The sequence below is a fragment of the Saimiri boliviensis genome, chromosome 9 (genome assembly GCF_048565385.1).
Source record: "Saimiri boliviensis isolate mSaiBol1 chromosome 9, mSaiBol1.pri, whole genome shotgun sequence".
In the NCBI taxonomy this organism is placed as follows: Eukaryota; Metazoa; Chordata; class Mammalia; order Primates; family Cebidae; genus Saimiri; species Saimiri boliviensis.
Genome location: NC_133457.1, coordinates 65,627,843 through 65,651,400, shown reverse-complemented (window position 1 = coordinate 65,651,400; position 23,558 = coordinate 65,627,843). Strand labels below are relative to the sequence as shown.

Below are 23,558 nucleotides of genomic sequence, written 5' to 3'. Positions count from 1 at the left end.
GTTCATTTGTTTGTTTTTGAGATGGAGTCTTGCTACGACACCCAGGCTAGAGTGCAACGGCGCGATCTTGGCTCACTGCAACCTCCACTTGCCCAATTCAAGCGATTCTTCCGACTCAGCCTCCTGAATAGCTGGGATTACAGTGCCCACCACCATGCCCCGCTAATTTTTGTATTTTTAGTAGACATGGAGTTTCACCATGTTGGCCAGCTGGTTTAAAATTTCTGACCTCAGGTGATCCGCCTGCCTCGGCCTCCCAAAGTGCGGGGATTACAGGCTTGAGCCACTGTGCCCAGCCCAGTTATCGTTTTAGATTTAAGTCTGCTCATGTTCCCTGAAGGTTTCTGCCAGCCTGTCTCTCAGTATCTTTGTAATGAGCCTAGGTTTGCAGGGAGGTAGAAAATCAGACAGAAGGCCGGGCACGGTGGCTCAAGCCTGTAATCCCAGCACTTTGGGAGGCCGAGGCGGGTGGATCACGAGGTCGAGAGATCGAGACCATCCTGGTCAACATGGTGAAACCCCGTCTCTACTAAAAATACAAAAAACTAGCTGGGCATGGTGGCACGTGCCTGTAATCCCAACTACTCAGGAGGCTGAGGCAGGAGAATTGCCTGAACCCAGGAGGCGGAGGTTGCGGTGAGCCGAGATCGCGCCATTGCACTCCAGCCTGGGTAACAAGAGCGAACCTCCGTCTCAAAAAAAAAAAAGAAAAGAAAAAAGAAAATCAGACAGAATGCGCGTGCGCTCATTTGCAGGGAAAGTATTCAGGGCATGGTAAATCAGGCAGAAAGCATCTTGAAAAGGTTCACCTGATGGGTCTTACCAGAGCTTGCTGCAGCAACTGGCAAATCGTGGATGTGGGAGAACAATTAAGAAAGTGACTTAAGGTTTGCTTATTTCACTGCTGCCAACCATCAAGAAGTGAGTTACTCTTCTTTTCCTCTCCCAGGAGAGTAGACAGTATCTCAGGTACTAAAAACGTGGATTTTTCTCTTTTCATGGGAGCAGTTAATACGTGTTTATGTTTCTTTTCTAAAAAGAATGAATGAGCCTAGATGCAGTGACTCATGCCTGCAATCCCAGCACTTAGAGAGGCTGGGGTGTATGGATCACCTGAGGTCGGGAGTTCAAGACCAGCCTGACCAACATGAAGAAACCCCATCTCTATTTAAAATACAAAATTAGCCAGTCGTGGTGGTGCATGCCTGTAATCTCATTTACTCGGGAGGCTGAAGCAGGAGAATTGCTTGAACCCAGTTAGCCGAGATTGTGCCATTGCACTCCAGCCTGGGCAACAAGAACAAACCTTTGGAAAGAAAGAGAGAGAGAGAGAAGAAAGAGAGAGAGAGAGAAAGAGAGAAAGAGAGGGAGGGAGGGAGGGAGAAAGGAAAGGAGAGAAAGAGAGAGAGGGCAGGGAAGAAGGGAAGGAAGGAAGGGAGGAAGGGAGAGAGGAAGGAAGGGAAGGAGGGAGGGAAAGAGAGAGAGGGGAAGGATGGAAGGAGGGGTGGGCAGGAGGGAGGAGAGAGGGCGGGAAGGAGGAAACAAGGAAGATAAACCACACATTGGAATTTACTGACATGAAAATAATCAACTAAAAACAGGCATTTTCTGTTAAATGCCCAAGCTTATTGAGGGAATTAAGTAACCTGGGGAGAGGATGCAATGTAGGCCCTGCATTTTTCTGTTTTAGAATAATCTAGAATGGGATTATACCCTCAAGACTTGGGAGAACAGTAGGAAAAGTGGAGACACGAGTCATGAATGTTCAGGAGGTCTGAGGTGGCCAAGTCTCCAGATGAATCTGCCCATTGATCCTTGGAAGGACTGGGCTGGGAGCCCTGCGGTGTGGCAATTCTGTGAATAGGACCCAGTAATCTGTGCTTTTTGTTGCTGTTGTTTGGGTTTTTGTTTTGTTTTGAGATAGCCTCTCGCTCTGTCACCAGGCTGGAGTACAGTGGCTCGATCTCGGCTCACTGCAACCTCCACCGCCCAGGCTTAAGCGATTCTCCTGACTCAGCCTCCTGAGAAATTGGGACTACAGGCACGTGCCACCACACCCAGCTAATTGTTGTATTTTTAATAGAGACGGGGTTTCACCATGTTGGGCAGGATGGTCTCAATCTCCTGACCTCGTGATCTGCCCATATCAGCCTCCCAAAGTGCTGGGATTACAGGCATGACAGATAGCTTTTTAATACAACACACTCTCTGCTTTGGGCTTATCTGTTGCATCCTTGTAGTTAGACCCAGATCTTCTCTCTGGTTAGAACATCCATTCAAGTCATGTGCCTTTCTCAGATCCATCACATATGGAAGACACAATTTCCATATATTCCTCATTGGTGATGTTAATTTTGTGTCCAGTCAAGATGTACAATCTCTAGATAGTGCTTTCTCTTGCAACTAATAAGCTTTCCATGGGTAGAAATTTAAGAGCATACAAACATTCTGCTCCTCATTAAATTTCCCCCTAGATTTAGCATACATGAATGATTCTTACCTAAACCAGTCTTTACTATAATGCTTGCAAAATGATTATTTTTCCAACTCCAGCTTTGTCAGTACATTTATGAGTCAGTGCATGGCATTCTGCTCACATTAATTTACTTTTGATGGATATTTGACTACGGATGTAATTCTAGGTTGAAAATAATTTTCCTCAGGATTTTGAAGGCAATCCTTCACTATCTTTCAGCATTCCATGTTGCTATTGGGAAGTCTGGTGCCATTGTGAATCCAGCTGCCTGATGTGTAATCTTTTCTTTAGCCTTCGTGTGCTGACATTGTACAATAATGTACTGGGATTTTAAAATTTTTTTGTCCTTTTTTCCTGGAGACCTTCTTTTCCTAAGACAGCTGCACAATTGTCTTTCTGTCCCTTCACTTTTCTCTGAATATTTAATCCTCCATTTCCTGGGCACGAAGTTTTCCCTTTTTGGTTTATTCCCTCATGGTGCTGAACCACATGTTCTCTAGTACTGTCTCAAGCAATTTGTTAACAGAAAAAAGTTGCTACCTGATACACTAAGACTAACATAGAATCTCAGTACATAGTCGTGTAAGGTGGGGAGGGGTGGCCCTGAAGACACTCCCAGTTCCCCGATGAGGTTCTTGGCCTCTTACCCCGAAGAATGGGGAAAGGGGCCCAAGAGGTGAGGTGAGATTTCCGCTGGAATAAATATCCTGGAGCCAAAGAGTTTTGCAGAGAGCGATTTATCAGACAGAAACAGGGAAAAGAGAGAGACAGCTCCCAGAGAAGGAATCCGTCTAGGAGGGAGCAGCGGGACTTTAACCCTTGAGTTATTCCCGCCCCTTTCCTGTTCTCCTCCAATGAGAGGAGTTCCTTCAAACCTCCTCTGGAGAGATTGATCTTTGACTCTGATACCAGATTGGCTACTTGGTCCACAACTCTGAGTTAGAGCCCCTCCTCCCAGAGCTTTCCACACTTGTTTTTTTTTTGTTGTTGTTGTTGTTTTGGGTTATTTTTTGTTTTCTGAGACAGAGACTTGCTCCCTGGCCGGGCGTCAGGCTGGAGTGCAATGGCCCGACCTCGGCTCACTGCAACCTCCACCTCCCAAGTAGCTGGGACTATAGGCCTGAGCCACCAGGCCCAGCTAATTTTTGTATTTTTAGTACAGACGGGGTTTCACCATGTTGGCCAGGATGGTCTAGCTCTCTTGACCTCATGATCTGCCTGCCTCAGTCCCCCAAACTGCTGGGATTACAGGCTTGAGCCACCGCGCCCAGCCCTTGTTTGTTTGAGTGAAAGGAGCCTCACTTGGATTTCTCTACCTAGCCCCAGTGCAGGAAATCCAGACAAAGAACTCTACGTCCAGGATGGAGGCGTGGAGCCGAGAAAGTCCTGCCTTTGAAACTACGCCCCTCATGGGCCGGGAAGAGTTTTTCTTTAACATAGTCCCTCAGTTGTACCTGGTATAACTGTCTCCAGTGTCCCTGGAACAACAGCATCCTTGTACTTAGAACAAATTACAATTGAACTACTAAGACTACCTGCAAAAACAGAAAGAAAGAAAAAAAAAAAGCCCTAGACCATCTAGATAATTACTTGATATACTGAAAACTGCTGCTATAATTGGAGACTGTTATTGTTAGAAAGTCAGCATCAGGGCTGAGTGTGCTCATCAAAATACTTCAACTCTGTCCCCAACCGCTGCAACTGTTACCAAGGTCATTTACTACCCTGGAGTCTCATTTCTTTTTATACAAACCTGAAATGTAAAACTCTAACCTTTCACTGCCCTGTGCTTAAATGTCAAATAGGGAGTAGTAGCGGGAAAGTATATCTTTTTATTGTTATTAAAATCCAAGGTGTCCTTGTGGAGGCAGCAAAATGGAGTGGACTGAAACTTTTGGGCCAACTGAAATTTCCAGTAACACCACAAATCCATTGAAACAAATAAGTACATCAGTGGAAATGAAATCGTAACCCTGGTTGCTGACTCATTTAAGACAAAGGTATGAGCTAGCCTCACAACTCGCTGTCATGTAATATAATTGTCAAATGGCCTGTGTCCCAGTTTCTTGGGAGGCTGAGGAAGGAGGATCACTTGAGCCCAGGAGTTCAAATTGTTAGGGCAATATAGCAAAACTTTATCTCTTAAAAACAAATTCTCTAATGTTTTCTTTATAAAATATATTAAATCATCAGGTTTTTTAAATGATACGATGTTTAGATTAAAACAAGTTATGTAACTTCTTTCTGGACAGCCATGAAACATTATGACTGATATATATCACAGCAATGTTAAAAGACCACGTTTTGCAAAGTACAGGCATACCTTGGAGACACTGCAGCTTTGCTTCCGGACAACTGTAATAAAATGTTTAACACAATAAAGGGAGTCACATAATTATTTTTATTTCCCAGTGCATATAAAAGTTATGTTATTCTATGCCATAGTCTGCTAAGTATGCAATAGCATTATGCCTAACAACGTACATTTTTAAAAATATTTTGTTGGTAAAAGATGCTAACAATAATCTAAGTCCTCAGTGAGTCTTTGTTGCTGGAAGAGGGTCTTGCCTCACCATTGATGGCTGCTGAATGACTGGTGTGGTGGTTGCTGAAGGCTGGTGTGGCTCCAGAGGTTTCTTAAAATGAGACAACAACGAAGGCTGCCACGTCAACTGACTTTTCCTTTCACGAAAGATTTATCGGTAGCATGTGATGCTGGGATAGCATTTTACCCACATTAGAGCTTTCTTCAGAATTGGAGTCAATCCTCTCAAACTCTGCTGCTGTTTTGTCGACTAAGTTGAATAATATTCTACATCCTTTGTTGTCATTTCCACAATGGACACAGTACCTTCACCAGGAGTAGGCTCCATCTCAAGAAACCACTCTCTTGGCTGTTCCATTAGAAGCAACTGGTCATTCGTTCAACTTTATTATGATATTGCAGCAATTCAGTCACATACTCAGATTCCACTTCTCATTCTAGTTCTCTTCCTATTTCTACCGTATCTGCAGTTACTTCCTCCACTGAAGTCTTGAACCCCTCAAAGTTGTCCATCAGGGTTGAGGTCAATGTCTTCCAAACGCCTGTTAATGTTGATATTTTGACCTTCTCCCATGAATCACAAATGTCCTTAATGGCATCTAGAATGATGAAACCTTTCCTGACCTTCTCCCATGAATCACAAATGTCCTTAATGGCATCTAGAATGATGAATCCTTTCCAGAAGGTTTTCAAGTTACTTTGTACAGAGGAATCACTATAGCAGCTGCAGCCCTACACAATGTATTCATGAAATGAGACCTGAAAGTCAAAATGACTCCTTGAACCATGTAGTAATGTAACCTGTAGATGGGATATTGTTTAGCAGACACGAAAACATTAATCTCTTTGTACCCCTCCATCATTACTCTTGGGTGACCAGATGCATTATCAATGAGCAGTAATATTATGAAAGAAAGTTTCTTTTTCTTTTTTTGAGACAGTCTCACTGTGTCACTCAGGCTGAAGTGCAGTGGTGCAACCTGAGTTCACTGCAACCTCTGCCTCCTAGGTTCAAGCGATTCTCCTGCCTCAGCCTCCCAAGCAATGGGGATTACATGAGCACACCACTACGCCTAGCCAATTTTTTAATTTTTACTAGAGACAGGATTTGCCATGTTGCTCAGGCTGGTCCTGAACTCCTGACCTCAAGTGATTCACCTGCCTTGGCCCCCCAAAGAGCTGGGATTACAGGAGTGAGACACTGCACCAGGCAGAAATTTTTTTCCCTAATATTTAATAGGTCTCAATAGTGGGCTTAAAATAGTAAACCATGCTGTAAACAGATGTGCTGTCATCCAGGCTTTCATCTTCCATTTCTCAAGCACAGGCAGAATGAATTTAGCTTTTTTCTTTTATAAAATTGTATTTTAGGTTTTGGGGTACATGTGAAGAACATGCAAGATTGTTGCATAGGTACACATATGGCAGTGTGATTTGCTGCCTTCCTCCCCTTCACCTATATCTGGCATTTCTCCCCATGCTATCTCTCCCCAACTCTCTACACCCCCGTCCCTCCCCCATTTCCCCCCCAACAGACGCCAGTGTGTAGTGCTCCCCTCTCTGTGTCCATGTGTTCTCATTGTTCAACACCCACCTATGAGTGAGAACATGCCATGTTTGATTTTCTGCTCTTGTGTCAGTTTGCTGAGAATGATGGTTTCCAGGTTCATCCATGTCCCTATAAAGGACACGAACTCATCATTTTTGATGGCTGCATAATATTCCATGGTGTATATGTGACACATTTTTCCTGTCCAGTATATCATCAATGGGCATTTGGGTTGGTTCCAGGTCTTTGCTATTGTAAACAGTGCTGCAATGACCATTCATGTGCATGTGTCCTTATAATAGAACGATTTATAATTCTTTGGATATATACCCAGCAATGGGATTGCTGGGTCAAATGGAATTTCTATTTCAAGAACCTTGAGGAATCGCCACACTGTCTTCCACAATGGTTGAACTAGTTTCCACTCCCACCAACAGTGTAAAAGTGTTCCTATTTCTCCACATCCTCTCCAGCATCTGTTGTTTCCAGATTTTTTAATGATCACCATTAGAACTAGGGTGAGATGGTATCTCAATGTGGTTTTGATTTGCGTGTCCCTAATGACCAGTGGTGATGAGCATTTTTTCATATGTTTGTTGGCCTCCTGTATGTCTTCTTTTGTAAAGCGGATGTTCATATCCTTTGCCCACTTTTGAATGGGCTTAAATTTAGCTTTTTCCTTAAGGGCCCTAGGATTTTCAGAAGGAAATATGAGCATTGGCTTTAGTCTAAAGTTACCAGCTGCACAAACCCCTAACAAGAGACTTGAGCTGCCTTTTGATGCTTTTAAGCCAGGCATTAACGTCTCCTCTAGGAAAGCCCTAGACGGTTTCTTCTTCCAAAGAAGGCTGCTTTGTCTACACTGAAAATCTCGGTTAGTGTAGCCACTTCATCAATTAACTTAGCTCGACCTGGATGAATTGCTACAGTGTCTACACCAGCACTTGCTGACTCACCTTGCACTTGTATGATAACTTCTTAAACCTCATGAACCAACCTTAAAAGTTTGAAAAGCTTCAAACTTTTCTGCAGCTTCCTCACTTCACTCAGCCTTCAGACAGTGGAAAGTACGGCCTTGCTCTGGATTACGCTTTGGCTTAAGGGAATTTGTGGCTGGTCTAATCTGCTATCCAGACCACTCAAACTTCCTCCCTATCAGTAAGAACGCTGCTGCACTTTCTCAGTTTCGTTATGTCACACAGGCTAGAGTGCAGTGGCACAATCACAGCTCACTGCAGCCTCGCAATGTAGTATCTGAAAGCACAATAAAACGAAGTGCAATAAAATGAGGTATGCCTGTACTTTGATAATTATTAATTCATTCTATTTTAGAAACAAACATCTGTTTTAGACCAAGAAATAGGTGGCAAGGGTAGAGGGTGTTAGACAACTGGCGGGCAGCAAGTGGACCTGGACCCCTGGGATGACATAGAATGAGAGCAGTAGCAGAATAAAGGAGACAGGATGGGACAGAAACACCTTTTATATATTCTCAGCTGTGCCTCTCTATGCTTTCTCTATAATTTTGTATAAAATGAATATATTCCTAAACAGTACATTATTTTAGATTTTTTTAAATTTCAACAAATCATGTTACAGCCAGGTGCAGGGGCTCACACCCATAATCCCAGTACTTTGGGAGGCTGAGGCAGCCAGATCACTTCAGGCCAGGAGCTCAAGACTAGCCTGGCCAACATGGCAAAACCACGTCTCTACTAAAAATGCAAAAATTAGCTGGGCGTGATGGCACTCACCTGTAATCCCAGCTAATCAGGAGGCTGAGGCGAGAATCACTGGAACACAGGAGGAAGAGGTTGCAGTGAGCCAAGATCACGCCACTGCACTCCTGTCTGGGTGACAGCAAGACTCCATCTCAAAAAAACATAGTACTACTATTACAGTGTAAAGTTTTTTTGTTTTTTTTTTTGTTGTTGTTTTTGTTTTTGTTTTTGTTTTTTTAAGATTGGGTTCGGGGAGTTTGCTTTTTGCTTTGTTCTGTTTTTGATGATCGCTGTATACAATATCTGGTAGCATCAAACTCCCAACCTTGTTCTTCCAAATTGGGTTAGCTACTGTGCCCTCTGCCTCTCTATACACACGCCCCTCTGGAATTTTGATATTCTTTTAAATTTACAAATTCATTTGATAAAAATCGAAATCTTGGTGAAACTGATCTTTCCTACCATGAATATAGTGCATCCTTCCATCAGTCAGGTCTCCCTCGATGGCTATAATGGGTATCGGATATTTTACAGCTGCCCAACATATTTTGAAAATCCCTCCCCTATTTTTAGACTTCTCCATATTAGGACTGTCTTTCCAGGCAGAATCCAAAAACTGTATATCCCAGTATCCCCTGCAACTTGGACATACATATATAACCAACTCCCACTGAGCACGTACACCCTAGCTGAAAACAGAGATCCTAACAAAGTGATTGCAGGAACATTTTTGATATAGTATGTGAAAAGACCTTCCTGGTGGTCAGTCTCTCTCTTCATTGGGGGTGGCAGTCCAGTAGCAGGCACCAGCAGATGCTGGGTTTCCACTGGAACCACTTGGTTCTGTGGTCATTTTTCCTGGCCTCTGCCTATGTGGCATCCCAGCTTAGTTCCTCTTAGACATTTTGTAAGCTAATTAATAGGTGGATTAATCTAAGGTGGATTCTGCAGTCTGCTACTGATCACTGACAGAGAATTAGGAACCAGAAGTGGGTTACTGAGTGTGACAGAACCTTAAAACAGTGCCACTGCTTACTGGAAGTGCCTGAGAATACCGTGGTAAAGTCAGGTATTGGAAGCTAAAAAGCAGATGGGCGAGACGATGTGGCCAAAGCTCTTCTGGACTCAAGTTGGCTCCATATGTTCTCATTCTGGCACGGGGCTGAAGGCGCAGCCACCTTCTGGAGCTTGCTGTTCTCCCGCAGAGGGCAGAAACATAACCATCAGCCGAGCATGAGAACTGAGAAGGATGTTTTGGAAGTTACACAGACAGGAAGTAGCTGGGCTCGGTGGCTCACACCTGTAATCCCAGCACTTTGGGAGGCTGAGGTGTGTGGATCACCTCAGGTCGGGAGTTCGAAACTAGCCTGACCAACATGGAGATACCCCATCTCTACTAAAAACTACAAAAATTAGCTGTGTGTGGTGGCACGTGCCTGTAATCCCAGCTACTCAGGAGGCTGAGGCAGGAGAATCACTTGAACCAGGAAGTTGGAGGTGGCAGTGACCCGAGATTGCATCACTGCACCCAGCCTGGGCAACAAGTGCAAAATTCCATCTCAAAAAGAGACAGAGAGGAACTGTAAAGTAGTGGCCTAGGAAAGCAGAGGAGTAAAGTGGATTCCAAAAATGTAGTATGACCATCGGGAAACTATAAGGGCCTCCATGTAATGACTGGTCATGAATTTAAAGTGGCAGTGCAGCAGGTAGTATGCTTCCTCCTGATCGTTTTTGGTAGCACAGGTCCAGGAACAGAGAAGGCAAAGAATTGCATTTAGTCTGAGATGAGGTTTTGCCAAGCGAGCATGACAAAGCAAGAGACCGCAGGGTGTTAAGGGAGACTACAAAGGAATTATTTTAAGAACTCACTATGGAGTTTAAGCTGGGTAAAAAAGGAGGCATGGGCATTTTCTGTTCAAAGCATCTCTCACAAAGTATGGTCCACACTAACGATCTGGTCTTTACAGACATACACAGATATCCAAAATCAGAATTTCCGCAAGACAGAAAACTCTTCCTTTTACAAGCACACCATGTAATTCAGGCACATGGTAATCTTTAAAAACCAAGATTGTAAAGGTTTTGCTATTAATTGCTATAGAGAAACATCTAGATAACAACAGCAGCACAAAAGAAAAAAAGGTATGGCTCCTTCCATTCATGCTTAGGGCTTAACGTTTACACTAATGCCAATAAAATGCACAATTCAAGTTCTTTTTCCAGTAACTATGTCACACAGTCCTTTGAACAGTTGTAAAGGATCCTTATCAAGGCCAAAGCCAAGAGCAGCCCCGAATTCCACGTCAGAAACTACCACATAAGTCCAGCCAGTAACCCGCTACACAGCTCCCTTCACTTCTAAAATCCATTTCAGAGGCTGATTCAGATTCCCCTTGAGTTGGCTTTACACCATTACTTTTATTTCATTAGTGGTTCATCAAATTCATATTTACAATTCATAAATATGAAGTATAGAAGCCAGTGCTTGCCAATAAAAGAAACCAAAATGCTCATCGAGAAAAATCACAACAGATCCAACAAAGATGAATGCATGTGTGTATATTTACTTAGGAAATAAAGGTTAAAAGAAACCTCTGGCTATCAAGAGCAAAACTAAAAAAAAAAAACACCTCATGTTTAAAGACAAGATTGCTATCACTCTTTTTTCACTGTTTACTTCACATTATCGTTTGCATAGGTGTCTGAGATCCTCGAAGGTCTGTGCCAAGGGCAGCATAACTTCAGCTGTATCAACACCCCATCCAGCCACGGGCCCACTAAACAATCTCCATTAATCTCTACGGTCCACTGCTGGAAGCTTATTCCACTTCTGTTAGTAGCCACAGGTCTTGTATGCCCCTCCTGTTTCTCCCAGGTTGCTTATCTCTAATCAGAGTGGCTGAATACAGGGATAGCCTCTCTTCCAAACTTCCCTAACACTGCTGTTCAAGCCTAAAAGGGACCAACGCAAAAGTTAAGTGTTTCCATTTTCCACCCAGAAGAGATTACATAAACACGGTCTTCAACTGTATATAGATTATAATGGAGTTCACGTTGAAACAACTTTAACATTTGTAAGGTGAGGTAAAAAATACAAATGGAATTCAAATTAGGTTGGAGGCTGGGCACGGTGACTCACTCCCGTAATCCCGACAATTTGGAAGCCAAGGCAAGCGGATCACTTAGGTCAGGTGTTTGAGACCAGCCTGGTCAACACAGTGATACCCCGTGTCTTCCAAAAATACGAAAATGAGCCAGGCATGGTGATGCATGCCTGCAATCCCAGCTACTCGGGAGTCTGAGGCAGGAGACTCACTTGAACCCAGGAGGTCAAGGTTGCAGTGAGCCAAGATCCCACCACCACACTCCAGCCTGGGAGACAGAGCGAGACCCTGTCTCAAAAACAAAATAAAATTAGGATGGAGATTTGCTAGGCTAAGAGCCATAAGGCTGCCAAGGTAAAGCTCATAAGGAGTGAGAAGAGGGGCTGAGAACAACTGGGGGGGGTTTCACAGTGGGAGTGAGACCCGGGAAGACACGTACTATTTGGGCAGATGAAGAAGGTATTCCAGATGTAGGCAGCAGCATGAACAAATTCCCAGAGGGAGGAAGGAGCACAGCATGTGGGAAGGTCAGCGAAGGCACAGCCACGGCTGGAGCAGCGTGGGAGCCCTGGAGAAGAGCAGGAGGTAAGGCCGAAGAGGGGCACTGGGGCCCGACCAGGGATGGCCTGAGAACCTTGACCGGCTTCTTCTCTACAGGGTGCAATTTCTGATGCTGAACAAAACTTCCATACCATTTGAAGGCTTTCCCACACATCTTACATTCATAAGGCTTCTCCCCAGTGTGCACTCTCTGATGCTGAATGGAGGCTATTTTCTGAGTGAAGGCTTTGCCACACTCCTTACATTGGTAAGGTTTCTCCCCAGTATGAATTCTCTGATGGACAATAAAAAGTGACCTACAACCAAAAGCTTTCCAGCATTCCTTACATTTATAGAGTTTCTCCCCCGTGTGTAATCTCTGATGCTGAAGGTACGCCGCGCTCCTCCTGAAGGCCTTTCCACACTCTTTACATTCATAGGGTTTCTCTCCAGTGTGGATCCTCTGATGCTGAGTCAACGCTGTGCTGGAACTCAAACCTTTGCCGCACTCCTTACATTCATAGGGCCCTTCTCCAATGTGGTTTTTCTCATGTACAATACAGTCGTAGCTGGACTTAAAAGCTTTGCCACATTCCTTACACTTAAAGGGCTTTTCCCCAGTATGACTCATCTGATGTCGAATAAGCTTTGAGTTGTATCGGAAGATTTTCCCACACTCTTTACATTCATAGAACTTCATTCCACCTCGAAGTATCAGATTTGGATTTAGACTGAAAGTCTGCTTCATGGCCTTACTTTTAAAATCAAAGTGCTGAGAAACGTTCCTGAGAAGTCCTCCCACTGGCATTCTGTGCAACTCTGTTTCTTCAGAGGCTTCCTGCTTTATAACTGGCCCTTCATTTTTGATGCAGGACTCACCACCTGACCAAAGAAACCACAAGTGTCCCTAGTTACAAAACTGGAAGAAAAGTAGAATCCAGTGGTCCTAATTGTCTCTTGTAGAAGACAACTGTTACAGATATCCATGTGACATGGTTATACACAAGCATCTTTAAAGGAGAATGAGACAGACAAAGAAAAAGAACAGCATGCCAGGTGTGGTGGCTCACACCTGCAACGCCAGCACTCTGGGAGCCTGAGGCTGGCAGGTGAGCTCAGGAGTTCAAGACCAGCCTGGGCAATGTGGTGAAACACTGCCTCTACAAAAAATACAAAACGTAGCCGAGCATGGTGGCGCACACCTGTGGTCCTAACTACTTGGGAGGCTGAGGCGGGAGGATCACTTGGGCCCAGGAGGCAGAGGTTGAAGTGAGTGCACATCATGCCACTGCACTCCAGCCTGGGCAGTAGAGCCAGATCCTGTCTCAAAAAAAACCCCCAGAAAAATAATGACATACAATTGGAGAGGTAAAGACACAAAACAGAACAGGAAAGACAGCCAGGAAGTGCTCCCAATGAGAATCAAGAATGGGAAGGAAAGAAGGCATGAGGGGAAAAAAAGAGAAGAGAGTAAGAAAGAACAGCAAGAAATGGGAACATGAGGGACAGAAACCCAGAAGAGGAAAAAGGAATGAGGGACTGGGGAGAACAGAGAAAAAGGTCCAGCACTACAAGAGGCCTTGTAGAGAAACACAAACCAGGAAAAAATCGATCCCAATCCTCTACCTGTAACCCAGGAAATCACATCAGATTCTAAACGATGTTCTAATTAGCCTAGATTTATATATCCCACACAATATTCTGAGATACAAGATGATTACTGCTGGGCACAGTGGCTCACGCCTGTAATCCCAACACTTTGGGAGGCTGAGGCGGGCAAATCACCTGAGGTCGGGAGTTCAAGACCAGCCCGAGCCACATGGTGAAACCCCATCTATACTAAAAATACAAAAAAAATTAGTTGGGCATGGTGGTGCATGCCTGTAATCCCAGCTACTTGGGAGGCTGAGACACGAGAATCGCTTGAATCCGGAGGCAGAGTTTGTGGTGAGCCAAGATCACAACATTGCACTCCAGCCTGGGTGACAAAAGGGAAACTCCGTCTCAAAAAAAAAAAAAAAAAAGATGATGACTTTCAGAAAGTCAGCTGTAACAGAAGTTGGATCAGAACAGTAAGCCACTGTGGTACCAGTGCTAAAGGAACCACTGAATACAAAAGCATGTATGTGTGACAAGGCTTGAAAACTCTCCTCTGAAAAGAAAGAAAACGGAAGTAACCAAAACCTTCCAGGGCTGGTTAGCCATCTCAGGGATATTTTAGGTGGTGTTTGCACAGGTGTGTGTGTGCGTGTATGGGGCTATGATGGAAGAATATTCCTAGCCCTTGACGTGTGTGTGTGTGTGTGTGTAGTGGGCTATGAAAGAATATTCCTAGCCTGACGTGTGTGTGTGTGTGTGTGTGTGTACAGGGTTATGATGGGAGAATATTCCTAGCCGGTTCCGCGTGTGTGTGTGTGTGTGTGTGTGTGTGTGTATGTGTGTGTTTGTGTAGGGGGATATGATGGGAGAATATTCCTAGCCCTTTCCTCTACAGTCCCACCTGATACTCTTAAGTGATTCAGATACTAACAAGGCAAATTAAAGCCAGTCTTTTCAGGGCTGAAGGCCTGAAGTAAAATTCACAGCCATAGCACAAATAAATCAGTTGGGCCCCCAAAATCATATTTTCTTTAAAGCTGCCTGAAACCCCACTTCTTTGCAATGAACAGTGGCATACAAATAGAACTTTTCCATTGCTAAGTAAGAAAGAAGTGGTTTAGGAGCTACGGGGTCAGTTTTTCTGCCTGGGAGGACAGCCACATGAATGTGCAGATGACATGAGGCCATGGACTCCTACAGGTGGTCTTTCAAAGCTCAGAATCAGAATTCAGCGTCAGGTCAGAGTGCAGTGAGCATCGACTTGTAAATGACTGGGAGCCCTGTTCCCGGAGGCAGACAGAACGCTTCTTCTGGTAAAGCAGGGAGGCAAAGCAAGAAACTGCAGCCCTGGATTCTCACACTCACCCTGACTGATGCCGCTCGGAATCTCGGCATCCCAGGGATCTGGTCCCCATGGTGCTTCCCCATTCTCCAGGTGGGAGATCAGAGCAGGTTTGGGGAATGGAAACGCGACTTCAGGAAGAAAAAGAGAAAGACAAATTGAGGGGAGACATCTAGAGCTGCTCCTGGGATCTCTCTCAGCCCACCCTCCGTCAGGCCACCTGGGAGAGAAATGGACCACCACAGACCAAGTGAGAGTTCCACAGGGAGGTCCAGACTGTGCTCCACAATTAAGCCGAGGAGGTACGATTCTCCTCCGAAAGAAGCTACAAGCTGGCCCTGACTCAGAAGAAGGGAAACTCCGTCAGGAATGAGGTACGTGCTGCTCCCTGGGGAGACTCTTCCACAAACGGAAGGCCAACATCGCCAGAAAACAGGATGGATGAAGGAACAAAGGGCTTACCTAGGGTGCCAGACAGAATGCTTTCCCGACCAGGTGCAGTGGCTCACGCCTGTAATCCCAGCACTTTCGGAGGCCAAGGCAGGCGGATCACCTGAGGCTGGGGTTCAAGACCAGCCTGACCAACATGGAGAAAGCGCATCTCTATTAAAAATACAAAAAATTAGCCAGGTGTGGTGGCACATGCCTGTAATCCCAGCTACACGTGAGGCTGAGGCAGGAAAATTGCCCGAACCCCTGAGAAGGAGGTTGCAGTGAGCCGACATCACGCCATTCATTGCACTCCAGCCTGGGAAACGAGCGAAACTCTACCTTAAAAAAAAAAAAAAAAAAAAAAAAGAACACGTTCCCTCAGGACCCAGAACCACACTGTTCCCTGGAGTATAAGGAAGTCTAGTTTTCAAAACCAAAAAGAAACCAGGCACAGTGGCACACGCCTATAGTCCCAGCTACTTGGGGGGACGAGGCAGGAGAACTGCTTGAGCCCCAGGAGTTTGAGGCCGCAGTGAGCCACGGCTGTGCCACTCTCCTCCATCCAAGGTGACAGCGAGACTTGTCTCAAAAAAAAGAAGGAAAAAAAAAAGGAGAAGCAAGAAATTCCCTACCAGTACTTCTGGAGGCTGGTGATTGCAAAACTCTCCTCCGAAGTCATCAAACCCTAGGGCTACCACAATCCCCAAAACATCTGAGAAAGATAGCAAACTGTTACAGCCGGCCACAGAGGGAGGCCTTACCCAGGGAAGCCACATTGGCATAATTCTCCAGCATCACCTCCCTGTACAGGGCCCTCTGCGCAGGGTCGAGGCTGGTCCATTGGTTCTGGGTGAAGTACACAGCCACGTCCTCAAAGGCCACTGACTCCTGAAACCACAGGTTTCTGCTCAGTCTCTGTGTGAGAAGCAGAAGGGAGAAGGGAGCAGCCTGAGCTTCAGGGAAGAGATAAACCTGCCTGAGTCCACATTGAACTCAGCCCACGGAGCGGCCCCAGAGGTGCAGCCTCTCAAACAAGAGCAGCCGGCACACAGACAGGGCGAGCCCTCAGCCGGCAGTTCCACTTGCACATGGGAGCCTCAGTGCTCTCTCATCTGCTCGGCTCTGGAGCCCCTAACTGCTACTGCTTCTTATAGCCTGGCATCCAGGTGCTTTCTCCCTGGCATCTGCATCAGCTCCCGGGTTCCTGGCTTCACAGATCTGATCCCTGGCACCTCCTACCCTCATGTACTCCATACTCCTGTCTCCTTATTTTCTATACCCCAACCACTACTGACAGCTGCGACTCACCCTGTGATATGGTTTGGCTGTGTCCCCACCCACACCTCATCTAGAATTCCTACGTGTTGTGGGAGGCACCTGGTGGGAGGTCACTGGATCATGGGGGCAAGTCTTTTCCATGGTGTTTTCGTGATAGTGAATAAGTCTCATGAGATCTGATGGTTTTAAAAAGAGAGTTCTCCTGCATGAGCTTTCATTTTTCCCTTGCTGCCACCATGTGAGAAAGGCCTGTGGCCTCCAGGCATGATTCTGAGGCCTCCCCAACCATGTGAAGCTATAAGTACAATTAAATCTCTTTTTCTTCCCACTCTCGGGTATATCTTTATCAGCGGCATGAAAATGGACTAATCCACCCTGTATCCACGCATCCGAGGCACACACACACAGCCCCGTCTGCTCCCTGGACCTGGCATCTTTTTGGTTCTCCCCCAACATTGTCCACTATGTGCAGAGGAGCATGTTAGAAATATACAAATTTCTCTTTTCCACCTTTCTGCCTATCAGAAAGCTGGCTCTCTTGAAAGAAACCTTTAGTCATCCTGTTTTGACCCTCTTCTCTGAACCATCAGTCTTCAAAGATAGGCTGGCAGTGCCAAGTTCCTGGGCACAGACCTGTTCCCCAGTTTTGTGAGCCCCAGCCCATCTACCACGGCTGTCTCTTCACTAGGCGTTCCTCTCTCTGACTCCCTCCCCTGGGCCACCTCTATCTTCCCAAGAATGAAGACAACTATGCTTGTAGATTAGCCCTATGCACCAGGCTTTCAGGTTGGTTATTTAATTTTTTATTTTTTCGAGATGGAGTCTTGCTCTGTCACCCAGGCAGCCTGGAGTGCAGTGGTACAATCTTAGCTCACTGCAACCTCTGCCTCCCAAGTTCAAGCTGGGATAAGAGGCACACACTATAAGACTGGCTGCCTCATAGAGGGTTGAACGCACACATCCCTCTCCGCTCCTGATAACCGCGTCACCATCCAAGACCCAAGCCCATTATCTGGCCTCACTGCATGGCTTCCCACACCCACCTCCACATACCAGACCCAAGCGCACATTCAGCACTAAATTATGCATTCAACCCTCAGCCTGCTGTTGATAAACGCTGCAGGAAAATTTTTTAAGGAAGACCCATCAGACCCTACCCAGTAGCAGTCTGCTCTGTATGCCGCTGGAAGGCCCACTAACCAAAGGTCCCAGCCGCCTACCCATGACCACTAGCTCCAGGCATTTCCTGCTTCTTAATAGCCAATAAGACTGCCTTCACTTTGTTTCCCCAACACCCAATCAACGCCCACTTACCCAATGTCCTGCCCGCCTACCAATGACAACTAGTTTGAGGTACTTCCTGCTTCCTGATAGCCAATAAAATTGCCTTTGTTTGTTTCCCCAATAGCCAATCAAGCCCCTTCCCTCCCGATAAAACCCCATGACATAGCCCGGCGCGGTGGCTCAAGCCTGTAATCCCAGCACTTTGGGAGGCCGAGGCCGGTGGATCACGAGGTCAAGAGTTCGAGACCATCCTGGTCAACATGGTGAAACCCCGTCTCTACTAAAAAATACAAAAAATTAGCTGGGCATGGTGGTGCGTGCCTGTAGTCCCATCTACTCAGGAGGCTGAGGCAGGAGAATTGCCTGAACCCAGGAGGCGGAGGTTGTGGTGAGCCGAGATCACGCCATTACACCCCAGCCTGGGTAACAAGAGCAAAACTCCGTCTCAAAAACAAAACAAAACAAAACAAAACAAAACAAAACAAAACAGAAGACATAAACAGCCGGGCTCGACTTCGTTGACCCCTTCCTGGACCACAGAACCTCGCCCAGGAGCTGAATAAATTAGCTTCTCATTTGCTCATACTTGCCTCAGTTTCCTCATTTTACATCGGCAATAAATCTTACACACACCACCACGCCAGGCTAATTTTTGTATTTTTCGTAGAGACGGGGTTTCACCATGTTGGCCAGGCTGGTCGCGATCTCCTGACCTCAGGTGATCCATCCGAAAGTGGATTACAGGCCTTGAGCCAAAGTCCTGGGATTACAGGCCTTGAGCCACTGCACCCAGCCTTTCTCTGCTTCTAGAGTCAGCATAGGGCACACTACGGAGACTAGGCTCTCAGCTTGGAGGCGGTCTCATGAACTGTATGCCTTCTCATCTTGATGCTCCCACTGATAACTCCACCTCCCAGGAGAGTCTCATTACCCCGTGCAGTCAGATTTGTTCTCTGCAGAAGCTGAAAATGAAAATACCTACCACAGGGGCATCGCCAAGCTCCTAACTCTTGCATGTCACATTCTACATTCTGACTCCTCACGGCCCTGAAGCAGCCCACATCCATCAGCTCTTCTTCCATAAATTGTCTGTCTCTCCTGCCGTCTACTATCCTCAAGTTTCATGAGCCCTAGAAAGTGCCTAATATCAATAAGAAAAAACCTTGTTTGAAGGCAGCTGGGTTTGGGATATCTTTTTTGTTCCTCCTGTGGTTGGTCACAATGTACCTCGCCTTGTCTTCTTTTTCTCCACAGTGTTATTCATTACGTTACATGATGTGGTTTACTATCTATCTCCCCCAACCAGAGTGCAACTCCGTGGGGCAAGAACTGTTTGCTCATGATTGGTTTAGCACACAGTACAGTGCCTGATATGTACTAGATGCTTAAGATACATTTCCTTAAAGAACTGATATCAAAAATGGTTTAACCATAAACAGAATTTTTTTTTTTAACTTATGAAGAGAGTAAGAAACCAACAGCAAACACCACCTAAACAGTAAAATACCAGAGCAAATCCATTAAAGTTGATAGTTGACAATCTGCCATAAGGTGAGGCTCTACTTTTACAAAAGATGGGAAAAGGAACATAAATACAGGAAGGAAATGAACATAAATATCTTTGCTTGCAGATGAAATAACTACCTACCTAAAGATATCTAAGAACCATGAAAATAAACTCAAAACATTTAGAGCTGATAAAACAATTCACTAAGTTATCTAGATACAGAATAAGTAAAACAGAATTTTTAGCTTTCCTAAGTACCATCATAAACAACTGGAAAATACACTGAAAGGAACCATGATGCCATTCACACAAAAAATTGCTAACAATGGACCAAAGAGAAATCAGTGAGAAAATGATGGAAGAACATTAAATGTTCACTAAGATACATTTAAAAAGAACTGAATAAATGGGAACATAAAGTGCTTCTGGATGGGAAGACTCAAACTTGTAACAAAGTCAGTTATCTCCAAATTTACCCGTGAATTCAATAAAATCCACTCTCCTACCAAAAATATCCATGAAATGTGTGCAGGAGTGGGAGATCATTTAAAGTCATCTAAAAATCTAAAAAAGTGTGTGTGAAAAACTAGCTAACAATGCTTTGGGGCAAAAAATTGAAACAAAAAAAATGAGGGCAAATTAGGCTGTATTTTAAAAGGATAATACATTAAGAAAATAGAAGACAGGCTAACATCTGGGAGAAAGTATTTGCAGGAGACATATCTGATAAAGCAATATTATCTGAAATATACAAAGAACGCTTTATGAACAAGCCGAATAAAAAACAGGCAAAAGACCTCTACAGACACCTCAACAAAGCAAATATACAGATAGCAAATAGGCATATGAAACGATGCTCCAGATCATACGTCCTTAGGGAATAAAAACAATGAGACACCACTACACACCTATTAGAAAGGCCAAAATCCAAAACACTGGCCAGGATGTGAACCAAATACGAACTCCCATTCGTTGCTGGTAGGAATGAATGAATGCAAAATGGGACAGTCACTTTGGAAGACAGTTTGTCCATTTCATACAAACTAAACATACTCTTACCATACAACCAGCATTCATGGCTCCTCGGTACTTAACTAAAGGAGCTGAAAACTTATGTCCACCCAAAAACCTGCACGTGGACATTTATAGGGGCTTTATTCATTATTGCCAAAACTTGGAAGCAACCAAGATATCCTTCAGTAGGTGAATGGATAAACTATAACATACACAGACAATGGAATATTATTCAGCACTAAAACAAAATGATCGGCCAAGCCATGACATAGAGGAAACGAAATGCATTATCACTAAGTGAAAGAAGCCAATCTGAAAATGCTGCATAACTGTGTAATTCCAGCTGTATGACATTCTGGAAATGTCAAAACTATGGAGAGAGTGCAAACATCAACTGATGGTTGTCACCTAGGATGGGACGAAGGGGCAAGTAAGGAGGGATAAGAAGAGCATAAGGGATTTGTAGGGCAGTGAGGCTATTCTGCATCATAATATACTGGTGGATACATGTCACCCATCAAGAGTGAACCCTAAAGTCAACTATTGACATTGGATGACAATCATGTGTCAGCATAGGTTCATTCCCCGTAACAAGCGTGTTTCTCTGCTGTGGAGTGTTAATGATGAAGGAGGTTGTGTGTTTTGGGGTGGCAGAAGATACGGAGGAACTCTACTCTCTGCCCAATTTTGTTAGCATCTAAAACTGCTCTAAAAAATGAACTGTTTTAAGTACCAGTGTTACATTGTTTCAGGGGTAAGTTATTTCTCAATCAAACCTCATAGGCTACTTAGGGCACATCAGAGAATAAAGAAAGAAAAAAAGCATTTCTATTCTTTTAAAGACTTTAACATGGTACTGGGCTGATACCAGACTTGTATTTGAACTTCTATCAGAACTTGAATTTGCATGTGTAGGGGCAGGGAATACATGGAAAATCTCTGCACCTTCCTTTTAATTTTGCTGTGAGCCTAAAACTGCTCTAGAAAATAAAAAGTGTAAATAAATTAATTAAATTTTAAAATGGACAACACTTAACATCTTACCTGACTGCAATATCCTCTTAATTGATCCACACCTTGCTACAGCCAATTTGCCACTAAAGGCTGGAAAACACCTTTTTAATATAGAAATCCAACCACATCATCCCCCTGCTTAAAATTCTTCAATGCCTTCCCAGTGAACCAGAACAGAAACCACTGTCCTCACCGAGACCTGTAAAACCGTTATCTACTTCTTCCATCTCATATCGAACCACTTTCTCTGACCCCTTCCTGTTAGTAGAGAACATCCAGCTTTCTCTCCAACGTCAGAGTCCTTGCGTCTGCGTTTACAAAATGTAGATTAAAATAACAACACTAGTCTCTCTGGGACACATTTGTGGAGCAACCTCTCCAATAAAGAATTTCTTATTTCAGGCCTGGAGCAGAGGCTCATGCCTGTAATCCCAGCACTTTGGAAGCCTGAAGTCAGTGGATTACCTTAACTCAGGAGTTTGAGACCAGCCTGGCCAACATGGGGTAAACCCTGTCTCTAAAAATACAAAAATCAGCCGTGCCTGGCAGCACACACCTACTCAGCTACTCAGGAGGCTGAGGCATGAGAATCATTTGAACCCGGGAGGTAGAGGCTACAGTCAGTGAGCGAAGATCATAATGCTACTGCACCCCAGCCTGGGCAACAGAGCAAGACGCTCTCTCAAAAAAAAAAAAAAAAAAAAAAAAATCCAATTTCAGCAGGTGACTCTCGTTTCCAGAACATGATCTGGACTTCCACATTCACAAAGAATTTCTTGGCATGGGTCCCCTTTCTTCCATTTAAATCTATACATCCAAACTCACCACTCTCTACACACAAAACTTAATTCCCCCAGCACGTATTTCCACCTGCCATAGCACTAGGGATGGATACAAAGAAGAAAACATAGCCGAGCCAAGTGAGGCCTTCCTCATCCTTTCCTGTTATCTGACAGATAATGTGAGTTAAAAAAAAAAAAAAAAAAAGGAAAGCAGCTCAGCTCACCTGAGGCCAAGTTGTTTGGAGCATGGCGATCTCCCCCGGCTTCGTGCACTGTCTTCTGGGTTCGGACAAGCAAGATCCTCAGGAGCTAAGACAGAAAGAGCCGTGAGTGCCAAGGACCCGCGCAGCGCAGGTAGCGCACCCGTGGCCCTCCCGGCTTCCACCTGCGCGGCGCTGGGCGCACGGAGATCGTGCTCGGGCTCCCTCTGCTTGTTCTCACGCCGAGCACCCCAACCTTCTCAGGACTGTCCTGCCTGTTCCCCGGGGCGCCCTTCCACGGCCGGCGCCGTCCCAGGAGCTTCGAGGGCCCCGAGCAGAGCCCCCTGCCGACGGGGTCGGGCCGCAGACGCAGCGTCTCCGCGGAACGTTGACACGGACGCTGACGGTCCCCGAACCGGCCTCCGAGGACAGACCGGGCGGCCGAATGCGGACGAGGGTGAAGGACTCGGCGTCCCAGGAGGTGCTGCCGCCCGGAGACCCCACCCCACGGGATCGTAACAGGTCCCCCAAGAAAGCAGGCGACCCCAAACATCAGAGACGTCAGTACCGGGAGCGAGAGACTGTCGGGACAAGTTCCTTAGGGCAGAAAAGAGGCGCAGGCCTCGGCGGCGAATGGCTGGACCCGGGCTCTGGAAGCCCGCGCAGACACCTGGGCGGCCTCGGCGAGGCGCGGATGCCCACGGTGCGGAGGAAGGAGGGGCGGGCCGCCATTGAGGCCACGTTCGGGGGCCGGGGGACGGCGAGGAGGCCGGCGCCGCGCGGACCTGGCACGTGAACCGGCTGAAACCCTCGCTCTGCTGAACACCGGACCTGCCAGCTAACGGAATACCGGGCCGGAAGAGCGCGCCCCCCCGACCTCCCATTCCCCACCCCCCAGCCGCCGTCCCAGGCCGCTCTAGGCCCCCGGAGGCCGCCGTCTCGGTCGCCCCGCGGCAGGCCCCGCCCTGCGGAAGAGACCAGGTTTGGCGACCGCGGGGCCGAGCGTTGCGCGGGGCCGAGCGTTGCGCGCGGGGCGCGCGGAATTGCGGCGCTCTCGGCCCGGCCGCCTGGGGCGTGTCACCGGCCGCTGCCGCCTGGCTCTGCCCAGACCTCGGCCTCTCCGCACGAGTGGGGCCCCAGTTCCCGGGCTGACCCTCAGCTTCGGCCGCCT

The 23,558-nt window shown here is 46.0% G+C and overlaps 1 protein-coding gene across 6 annotated transcripts; it reads right to left on the bottom strand.

Moving 5' to 3' along the window:
- Positions 1 to 4,854: 4,854 nt before the first annotated feature.
- Positions 4,855 to 23,285, bottom strand: ZNF621 (zinc finger protein 621). 6 transcript variants are annotated; one of them, XM_039467313.2, is made up of 5 exons: positions 22,956 to 23,260; positions 22,412 to 22,496; positions 16,070 to 16,223; positions 14,900 to 15,007; positions 4,855 to 12,817 (listed from the first exon to the last, which is right to left on the bottom strand). In XM_039467313.2, exons 2-5 carry the CDS (start codon positions 22,433 to 22,435, stop codon positions 11,757 to 11,759), a joined length of 1,347 nt encoding a protein of 448 aa, XP_039323247.1. In that variant the 5' UTR covers positions 22,436 to 22,496; positions 22,956 to 23,260; the 3' UTR covers positions 4,855 to 11,756. The 6 variants fall into 6 exon arrangements, with proteins under 6 accessions (XP_039323247.1, XP_039323249.1, XP_074262171.1 ...); XM_039467315.2 differs by having other exon boundaries at positions 16,070 to 16,196; XM_074406070.1 differs by having other exon boundaries at positions 23,173 to 23,239.
- Between the last annotated feature and the right edge of the window lie 273 nt (positions 23,286 to 23,558).